The 10880-nt window shown below is 54.6% G+C and overlaps 1 protein-coding gene across 1 annotated transcript; it reads right to left on the bottom strand.

Moving 5' to 3' along the window:
• Positions 1-6336: 6336 nt before the first annotated feature.
• chtf8 (CTF8, chromosome transmission fidelity factor 8 homolog (S. cerevisiae)) lies at positions 6337-7633 on the bottom strand (the record flags this gene model as incomplete). Its single annotated transcript, XM_078210440.1, has 2 exons — positions 6337-6690; positions 7517-7633. Coding segments are annotated over 2 exons (376 nt in total), but the record flags the coding sequence as incomplete, so codon positions are not given.
• Between the last annotated feature and the right edge of the window lie 3247 nt (positions 7634-10880).

Here is a 10880-nt window from a genome sequence, read left to right as displayed (position 1 = left end):
CCCACCACCCTCTGTGTAAAATATGTCCGTCTGATATCTGTGTTAAACCTCCCCCCCTTCACCTTGAACCTATGAACCCTCGTGAACGTCACCACCGACCTGGGGAAAAGCTTCCCACCTTTCACCCTATCTATGCCTTTCATAATTTTATACACCTCTATTAAGTCTCCCCTCATCCTCCGTCTTTCCAGGGAGAACAACCCCAGTTTACCCAATCTCTCCTCATAACTAAGCCCCTCCATACCAGGTAACATCCTGGTAAACCTCCTCTGTACTCTCTCCAAAGCCTCCACGTTCTTCTGGTAGTGTGGCGACCAGAACTGGACGCAGTATTCCAGATGCGGCCGAACCAACGTTCTATACATCTGCAACATCAGACCCCAACTTTTATACTCAATGCCCCGTCCTATAAAGGCAAGCATGCCATATGCCTTCTTCACCACCTTCTCCACCTGTGACGTCACCTTCAAGGATCTGTGGACTTGCACACCCAGGTCCCTCTGCGTTACTACACCCTTTATGGTTCTGCCATTTATCGTATAGCTCCTCCCTACATTATTTCTACCAAAATGCATCACTTCGCATTTTATCAGGATTGAACTCCATCTGCCATTTCTTTGCCCAAATTTCCAGCCTATCTATAATCCTTCTGTAGCCTCTGACAATGCTGCTTACTATCTGCAAGTCCTGCCAATTTTGTGTCATCCGCAAACTTACTGATCACCCCAGTTACACCTTCTTCCAGATCGTTTATATAAATCACAAACACTACCACCCTCTGTCTTCTGTGACCAAGCCAGTTCTCCACCCATCTAGCCACCTCCCCCTTTATCCCATGAGATCCAACCTTTTTCACCAGCCTACCATGAGGGACTTTGTCAAACGCTTTACTAAAGTCCATATAGATGACATCCATGGCCCTTCCCTCATCAACCATTCTAGGCACTTCTTCAAAAAATTCCTCCAGGTTAGTGAGGCATGACCTCCCTCTCACAAAACCATGCTGACTATCGTTAATGAGTTTATTCCTTTCTAAATGCGTATACATCCTATCTCTAAGAATCTTCAACAACTTCCCCACCACGGACGTCAAGCTCACCAGCCTATAATTACCCGGGTTATCCTTCCTACCCTTCTTAAATAACGGGACCACATTAGCTATCCTCCAATCCTCTGGGACCTCACCTGTGTCCAGTGACGAGACAAAGATTTGCATCAGAGGCCCAGCGATTTCATCTCTCGTCTCCCTGAGCAGCCTTGGATAGATTCCATCAGGCCCTGGGGATTTGTCAGTCTTTATATTCTCTAACAAACCTAACACTTCCTCCCTTGTAATGGAGATTTTCTCCAACGGTTCAACACTCCCAGTCAACACATCCCTCTCCTTTGTGAATACCGACGCAAGTCACGAGTAAGTGACTTGTAAGTGACGAGTTGGCCACAATTCCCTTACCACTCTTGCGCCAAACAGGAATAAACAACTTTTGCTTGAATGCCTGTCATTGCCTGTCCACTGTTTTTCCTTTCAGTAATGTTTCCCAGTCCATCATGGCCAATTCATGCCTCATCCCATCGTAGTTACCGTTGAGATTCTGGTCTTAGAATCAACTACATCACTATCCACCTTAATAAAGAATTCTACCACATTATGGTCGCTCATCCCCAAGAGTTCTCTCACAATTAGATTGCCAACTACACCTTTCTCATTGCACAACACCCAGTCCAGGATTGGGTCCTCAATGTATTGCTCCAGAACTCAGTTCTGGTCGCCTCATTACAGGAAGGATGTGGAAAAGATTGAAAGGGTGCAGAGGAGATTTACAAGGATGTTGCCTGGATTGAGTGGCATGCCTTATGAGGATAGGCTGAGGGGCCTCGGTCTTTTCTCCTTGGAGAGACGTAGGATGAGAGGAGACCTAATAGAGGTATATAAGATGTTGAGAGGCATAGATCAGGTGGACTCTCAGAGGCTTTTTCCCAGGGTGGAAATGGCTGCTATGAGAGGACACAGGTTTAAGGTGCTGGGGAGTAGGTACAGGGGAGATGTTCGGGGGAGGTTTTTCACACAGAGGGTGGTGGGTGAGTGGAGTCGGCTGCCGTCAGTGGTGGTGGAGGCAAACTCAATAGGGTCTTTTAAGAGACTCCTGGATGAGTACATGGGACTTAATAGGATGGAGGGTTATAGGTAGGCCTAAAAGGTCGGGATATGTTCGGCACAACTTGTGGGGCCGAAGGGCCTGTTTTGTGCTGTAGTTTTTCTATGTTTCTATGAAAACCATCCCGTATGCACTCCAGAAATTCCTCCTCTATTGTACTGTGACTAATTTGACTCTCCCAATCTATATGTAGATTAAAGTCACCCATAATCACAGATGTTCCGTTATCACATGAATCTCTGATTTCAGTTAATATATTTAACTGCAACTGAAATAGTTTAAAATTTAATATCCAACACATGTCCCTATCTTTAGTTCTGATGAAAAGTCAAACTGAATTGCAACATCCACTGTTTTCTCTCTACAGATGCCATCACACCTGTTTTCTGTTCTTGTTTCAGAATGCAGCATCCACAATATTTTGCTTATTTAAATATCATAAGTCCCCTTCCCTATGCTGTTCCTTTAATTATGGACTTCAATGTTGAAACAAATGAATTGTCTGATACTTTGCATTCTGAAAGCCCTTATACATCATATCAACCACACCACCCACATCAACATTCTCTGGAGTGGGTGGGGTGCAAATCAATCAGGCTGCTTTGTCCTGGATGGTCTTGAATGTTGATGGAGCTGCACTCATCCAGGCACGTGTCAAGTATCCCAGCACACTCCTGACTTGTGCTTGTAGACAGGCTTTGGGGAGTCAGGTGAGATGCACCTCGCAAGAATCCATGGCTGGGTCAGTTCAGTTTCTGATGAATGGTAGCCCACAGGATGTTGATAGTGAGGGTCTCAGCAATGGCAATCCACTTAAATGTCCATGGGAAGTGGTCAAACTTTTATTTTATCCTTTTGCGGGTAATATTGAATATCATGGCTGATCCTCCATCTCAACACCATTCTCCCACTCTTTTCCCATACCCCTTGCAAATCTACCTATTTCCTTCCTAAATATATTCAGTGACTTGGCTTCCATAGCTTTCAGTGGTAGAGAATTCCACTAAGTGATGAAATGAAATGTCTTAAATGCCCTACCCTGTATACTGGGGTAGTCATGATGTGGAGATGCCGGCGTTGGACTGGGTAAACACAGAAAGAAGTCTCACAACACCAGGTTAAAGTCCAACAGGTTTATTTGGTAGCAAAATCCACTAGCTTTCGAAGCGCTGCTCCTTCGTCAGGTAAGTCTGACGAAGGAGCAGCGCTCTGAAAGCTAGTGGATTTTGCTACCAAATAAACCTGTTGGACTTTAACCTGGTGTTGTGAGACTTCTTACTGGGGTGGCACAGTGGTTAGCACTGCTGCCTCACAGCGCCAGGGACCTGGGTTCAATTCCGGCCTTGGGTCACTGCCTATGTGAAATCTGCACGTTCTCCCCGTGTCTCCGTGGGTTTCCTCCCACACTCCAAAGATATGCAGGTTAGGTGGATTGGCTAAATTGTCCCTTAGTGTACCAAGATGGGCCTGGATAAAATGCTCTTTCGGGGAGTCGGCACACACTCGATGGGCCAAATGGCCTCCTTCTGCAACATAAGGATTCTGTGGTTCTGAGACTGTGACCTCCTGATCCAGATCCTGCAGCCAGAGGAATCAAGCTGGTGAACTTTTGCTGTACTCCCGATATGGCAAATACATCCTTTCTTAGGAAAGGAAGTCCACCACGGTCCCATACAGCTTCAGTAAGACATCCTGTACTCAAATCCTCGAGGACCAGGTAAGCACAGCCGATTTTATTCCCTAAAGGACATTAGTGAACCAGGTGAATTTTTACAATATTTGACAATGGTTTCATTGTCTTTTCATTAGATATTTAATTCCAGATTGTTTACATTGTACATTAATACTCTGCCATTCTGTTGTTCCTTTTGATGTGGATCACATCACATTTTCCAGATTATACTGCACCTGCCACCTATTTGCCCCACTCACTTGTCTAAATCATCTTGAAGCCTCTTAACATCCTCCCCACCACTCACATTCCCAACAAGTTTTTTGTTACATTTGGTTCCCTCATCCAAATCATTGATGTATATTGTGAATAGCTGGGGTCCAAGCACTGATCCCATGGGACCCCTCTCGTCACGACCTTCCACTGTGTAGAAGATCAATTTATTCCTCTTCTCTATTTTCTGTTTGCTAACAAATTCTCAATCCATGCCAATATATTACCCCCAATCCCATGCACTTTAATTTTGCACACTAACCTCCTATGTGGGGCTTTATCAAAAGCTTTCTGAAAATTAAAATACACATCTACTGGTTGACCCTTATTAGTTACCTCCTTAAAAACCTTCCAATAGGTTTGTCAAACATGATTTCCCTTTCATAAATCCATGTTGACTTTACCTAATTCCATTGATATTTTCGAAGTGTCCTATAAACTCTAGCATTTTCCCTTTCTCCCTTCCCATTAAACTAACCGGTCTGTAATTCTGTTTTCTCCCTCCTTCCTTTTTTAAATGATGGCATTACATTTGCCACCCTCCAATCTGCTGGGACTGTTCCAGAATCTACAGTATTTTAGAAGATGACAATCAACACATCCACTATTTCCATTGCCACTTCCTTTAATACCCTAGGATGTAGAATATCAGGCCCCGGGGATTTATCAGTTTTCAGTTTCATTAATTTCTCCAGCACTATTCATTTACTAATTTCCTTCCATTTCTCCTTCTTGTTCCCGAGCATTTCTGGGAAGTTAGGGGTGTCTTCATAGAAATCATAGAAACCCTACAGTGCAGAAGGAGGCCATTCGGCCCATCGAGTCTGCACCGACCACAATCCCACCTAGGCCCTACTCCCACATATTTACCCGCTAATCCCTCTAACCTACGCATCTCAGGACTCTAAGGGGCAATTTTTTTTTAAACCTGGCCAATCAACCTACCCGCACATCTTTGGACTGTGGGAGGAAACCGGAGCACCCGGAGGAAACCCACGCAGACACGAGGAGAATGTGCAAACTCCACACAGACAGTGACCCGAGCCGGGAATCGAACCCAGGTCCCTGGAGCTGTGAAGCAGCAGTGCTAACCACTGTGCTACCATGTCGCCCATGTCTTCCTCCATGAAGACAGAACTAGAGCGGGTGTTTAATTGCTCTGTCATTTCCTTGTTCTCTATTGTAAATTCACCCATTTTAGACTGTAAGGGACCTACATTTGTCTTCACTAACCAAGCATTACCCTGGACAGCTGGATTACCAGTCCAGTGACATTACCATTATGTCACCACGTCTCCAGGATATAATCATTGTAACTTGTTTGACACTTGTATGTCACAAACATTGCTTGGTGATTATCAGCTCAAGCCTGAATATAGAACATAGAAACCCTACAGTGCAGAAGGAGGCCATTCGGCCCATCGAGTCTGCACCGACCACAATCCCACCCAGGCCCTACCCTCACATATTTACCCGCTAATCCCTCTAACTACACATCTCAGGGACAATTTTTAACCTGGCCAATCAACCTAACCCGCACATCTTTGGACTGTGGGAGGAAACTGGAGCACCCGGAGGAAACCCACGCAGACACGAGGAGAATGTGCAAACTCCACACAGGCAGTGACCCGAGCCGGGAATCGAACCCAGGACCCTGGAGCTGTGAAGCAGCAGTGCTAACCACTGTGCTACCGTGCCGCCCTATTTTATCCAGATCCTGCTGTATATTCCACATTATCGTATAGATGTCACTGTTGTAGCTGTACTGGAACAGCTTGCTAGGGAAGCATTGATTTCTGGAGCAAAAGTATTCAGCACTACTGCCAGATATTTTCAGGGCCCATAGCTTTAGCTGTATCCTGTACACTCAGTTATTTCAGGATATCAGAGGGAATCAGATTGTCTGAAGATTGGCACCAATGATGATGAGGATCTCAGGAGGTGTGTCAGATCCTGTCCAGATTCCTTTCTAGAGCCAGCAGATCCTATTGTGTCTGAGCCAATACAGATGATTATTTATATTGCTGCACATGGTGAAATATTCCTAAAATTATTTGCCCTCCTTGTAGGTCTCTAATTGAACCAAAAGTCCTTGTTTCATAGTTCCTGTCAAGATATTGTTAGTGAGAAGACTTAATAAAAGGAAATATTCAAAATTAACAAGTTTGTAACACAGGTTCATCTTTTAAGGATCTATTTCCTGAGGCAAAGTCCCTGAAGAAAATGCGACAGGCATTCTATGAATGTCACAAACTGCAGCATTTAACATTCAGTATTTAGTCACCTGATGATATGGAGATCTGCTGAGTCTATAAGTGGGCACAGTCCCACTACAGCTTTTTAGGGACATTAGTGATAATGGGCTTTGGACGTGTTTTAAAGATGATTTTTTTCTTGATGATTGCGGTGACTAGGTAGTGACACGCAGCATCTTCTTCACTCACTCCTTGCTCAGTTCTCTCAATCTCCATCGGACTCTCGGCTCCTGCCCTTGTGGATGTCTTTTTTACCAGCACTACAAACGGCCTTTCCAGGTGGCTGACTTTACCATACAAGATATGGTGACCAATTATCAGTATTGGGATTCCTGGGATGGAGAAAGAGGGAATTATTTACACCAGGGATCACTCAATCTAAAAAATAGCAAAGTAAAACAATCTTACTAAGCAACATTGAGCACAGGTAATTTTGTGCTTCAAGGTTAGAGACAACAATCAGGAATATCCTTTGCTAATAACCCAGTCAGATTTGGTACTGAGCTACACATAGCTGAAAGGGCAGAGTGACTGAGTATTGAGACAAGTCAGGAACTGGACTGAGTATTGAGACAAGTCAGGAGCTGGTCAAAGAGCATGTGGATCTGTACAAGGATGCCTGACCATGCTGGCTGATTTTGTAGTTTTCTGGGGGGGAAGTGAGTATCAGTTACAAAGTTGCCGAGAGACTATGGAGGAGCAAAGGGGTTGACAGTGCAAAAGGAGGCCATTCTGCCCACCTTGTCTGCACCTGTCGGTGGTTTTTTGGGAGGAGGGGTGTGTTTTGGGAGTTGTATGTTTTGGGGGGGGGGGGGGGGTTGTGCGTTTTTGAGGGGGGGGGGGGCTGTGCGCCTCCGGGAAAGGGGAGGGGGGGTGGGGGTGGGGGCTGGTGCGTCTCTGGAGGGGGGGTTTGTGTGCCTCTGCGGGTGGTGCATTTTCTGGTGGGGGGTGCCATTTCCTGGTGGGGGGTGCTGTTTCCTGGTTTGGGGGGGGGGGCCCTCTCCGGGGAGGAGGGGATCTCCGGGGGGGAGGAGGGGATCTCCGGGGGGGAGGAGGGGATCTCCGGGGGGGAGGGGGGCGGTTTCTGGGGGGAGGGTTTCTGGGGGGAGGGTTTCTGGGGGGAGGGTTTCTGGGGGGAGGGGTGGGCGGTGGCATGTACCTCGCTGCTGAAGTGAAGATCTCCCATGAGGTTTCCAGGGAGGCCGCTGTGGCCCCGGGCCTCGATTTCCCCCTGAAGCTCCAACAGCAACCACTCGGGACCCGAACCATCGCCGGCGCTGGAAACAAACAAATCGTTTCAAATGCTGCGGCTGGGAAATAAACAGAGAAAATTATGGCAACTCTCAGAGTGAGGGAAACTCCTCCATGGGATTCCGTTAAAGATGCGGCTCCCAACTCCCCACACCGGACACCCCGCCCCGGCTCACCTCCGCCCCCCCCCCTCTCCTCACCTCCGCCCCCCCTCTCCTCCGCCCCCCCCTCTCCTCCCCCCCCCCTCCCTCACCACCGCCCCGCCCCCTCTCCTCACCTCCGCCCGCCCCCTCTCCTCACCTCCGCCCCCCCCCTCTCCTCACCTCCGCCCCCCCCTCTCCTCACCACCGCCCCTCCCTCTCCTCACCTCCGCCCCCCCTCTCTCCTCACCTCCGCCCCCCCCTCTCTCCTCACCACCGCCCCCCCCTCTCCTCACCTCCGCCCCCCCCTCTCCTCACCTCCGCCCCCCCCCCTCACCTCCGCCCCCCCCTCTCCTCACCTCCGCCCCCCCTCTCCTCACCTCCGCCCGCCCCCTCTCCTCACCTCCGCCCCCCCTCTCCTCACCTCCGCCCCCCTCTCCTCACCTCCGCCCCCCCCTCTCCTCACCTCCGCCCCCCTCCTCACCTCACCTCCGCCCCCCCTCTCTCCTCACCTCCGCCCCCCCTCTCTCCTCACCTCCGCCCCCCCCTCTCTCCTCACCTCCGCCCCCCCTCTCTCCTCACCTCCGCCCCCCTCTCTCCTCACCTCCGCCCCCCCCTCTCCTCACCTCCGCCCCCCCTCTCTCCTCACCTCCGCCCCCCCTCTCTCCTCACCGCCCCTCTCCTCCCCGCTCCCCTCCTCTCCTCCCCTCCGCCCCCCCCTCTCTCCTCACGTCTGCCCCCCCCTCTCTCCTCACCTCTGCCCCCCCCTCTCTCCTCACCTCTGCCCCCCCTCTCTCCTCACCTCCGCCCCCCCTCTCTCCTCACCTCCGCCCCCCCCTCTCTCCTCACCTCCGCCCCCCCTCTCTCCTCACCTCCGCCCCCCCCTCTCCTCACCTCCGCCCCCCCTCCCTCCCTCTCTCCTCACCTCCGCCCCCCCTCCCTCCCTCTCTCCTCACCTCCGCCCCCCCTCCCTCCCTCTCTCCTCACCTCCGCCCCCCCTCCCTCTCTCCTCACCTCCGCCCCCCCCTCTCTCCTCACCTCCGCCCCCCTCCCTCTCTCCTCACCTCCGCCCCCCTCCCTCTCTCCTCACCTCCGCCCCCCTCCCTCTCTCCTCACCTCCGCCCCCTCCCTCTCTCCTCACCTCCGCCCCCCCTCTCTCCTCACCTCCGCCCCCCCCGTCTCCTCTCCTCCGCCCCCCCCTCTCCTCACCTCCGCCCCCCCCTCTCCTCACCTCCGCCCCCCCCTCTCTCCTCACCTCCGCCCACTCCCCCCTCCTCACCTCCACCCCCCCCTCTCTCCTCACCTCCGCCCCCCCCCTCTCCTCACCTCCCGCCCCCCCCTCTCTCCTCACCTCCGCCCCCCCCTCTCTCCTCACCTCCGCCCCCCCCTCTCTCCTCACCTCGGCCCCCCCCTCCCTCTCTCCTCACCTCCGCTCCCCCTCCCTCTCTCCTCACCTCGGCCCCCCCTCACCTCCGCCCCCCCCTCTCTCCTCACCTCCGCCCCCCCCCTCTCTCCTCACCTCCGCCCCCCCCCTCTCCTCACCTCCGCCCCCCCCTCTCCTCACCTCCGCCCCCCCTCTCCTCACCTCCGCACCCCCCTCCATCCCTACCTCCGCCCCCCCCTCCCTCCCTACCTCCGCCCTCCCTCCCTACCTCCGCCCCCCTCCCTCTCTCCTCACCTCCGCCCCCCCTCCCTCTCTCCTCACCTCCGCCCCCCCCCTCTCCTCACCTCCGCCCCCCTCCCTCTCTCCTCACCTCCGCCCCCCTCCCTCTCTCCTCACCTCCGCCCCCCTCCCTCTCTCCTCACCTCCGCCCCCCCTCTCCTCACCTCCGACCCCCCTCTCCTCACCTCCGCCCCCCCCTCTCTCCTCACCTCCGCCCCCCCCTCTCCTCACCTCCGCCCACTCCCCTCTCCTCACCTCCGCCCCCCCTCTCTCCTCACCTCCGCCCCCCCCTCTCCTCACCTCCGCCCCCCCCCTCTCTCCTCACCTCCGCCCCCCCCTCTCTCCTCACCTCCGCCCCCCCCCTCTCTCCTCACCTCCGCCCCCCTCTCTCCTCACCTCCGCCCCCCCTCCCCTCACCTCCGCCCCCCCCTCTCTCCTCACCTCCGCCCCCCTCCTCTCTCCTCACCTCCGCCCCCTCCTCTCTCCTCACCTCCGCCCCCCCTCTCCTCACCTCCGCCCCCCTCTCTCCTCACCTCCGCCCCCCCTCTCTCCTCACCTCCGCCCCCCCTCCTCACCTCCGCCCCCCCTCACCTCCGCCCCCCCCCTCTCCTCAACTCCGCCCCCCCCTCTCCTCACCTCCGCCCCCCCTCCCTCCCTCTTCACCTCCGCCCCCCCCTCCCCCTCTCCTCATCTCCGCCCCCCTCCCTCCTCACCTCCGCCCCCCCTCCCTCTCTCCTCACCTCCGCCCCCCCCTCTCCTCACCTCCGCCCCCCCCTCTCTCCTCACCTCCGCCCCCCCCCTCTCTCCTCACCTCCGCCCCCCCTCTCTCCTCACCTCCGCCCCCCCTCGCTCCTCACCTCCGCCCCCCCCTCCCTCCCTCTCTCCTCACCTCCGCCCCCCCTCCCTCTCTCCTCACCTCCGCCCCCCTCTCTCCTCACCTCCGCCCCCCCATCTCTCCTCACCTCCGCCCCCCCCATCTCTCCTCACCTCCGCCCCCCCCTCTCTCCTCACCTCCGCCCCCCCTCTCTCCTCACCTCCGCCCCCCCTTCCTCACCTCCGCCCCCCCCTCTCCTCACCTCCGCCCCCCCCTCTCCTCACCTCCGCCCCTCCCCCCTCTCTCCTCACCTCCGCCCCCCCCCCTCTCTCCTCACCTCCGCCCCCCCCCTCTCTCCTCACCTCCCGCCCCCCCTCTCTCCTCACCTCCGCCCCCCCCTCCTCACCTCCGCCCCCCCCTCTCTCCTCACCTCCGCCCCCCCCTCTCCTCACCTCCGCCCCCCCTCTCTCCTCACCTCCCCCCCTCCCTCCTCACCTCCGCCCCCCCTCCCTCCTCACCTCCGCGCCCCCCTCCTCCTCACCTCCGCCCCCCCTCCCTCCTCACCTCCGCCCCCCCCTCCCTCCTCACCTCCGCCCCCCCTCCCTCCTCACCTCCCCTCACCTCCCTCCCTCTCTCCTCACCTCCGCCCCCCCCTC

Source organism: Mustelus asterias, chromosome 4, assembly GCF_964213995.1.
Source record: "Mustelus asterias chromosome 4, sMusAst1.hap1.1, whole genome shotgun sequence".
NCBI lineage: Eukaryota > Metazoa > Chordata > Chondrichthyes > Carcharhiniformes > Triakidae > Mustelus > Mustelus asterias.
This window is presented reverse-complemented; position numbering and strand designations above follow the sequence as displayed.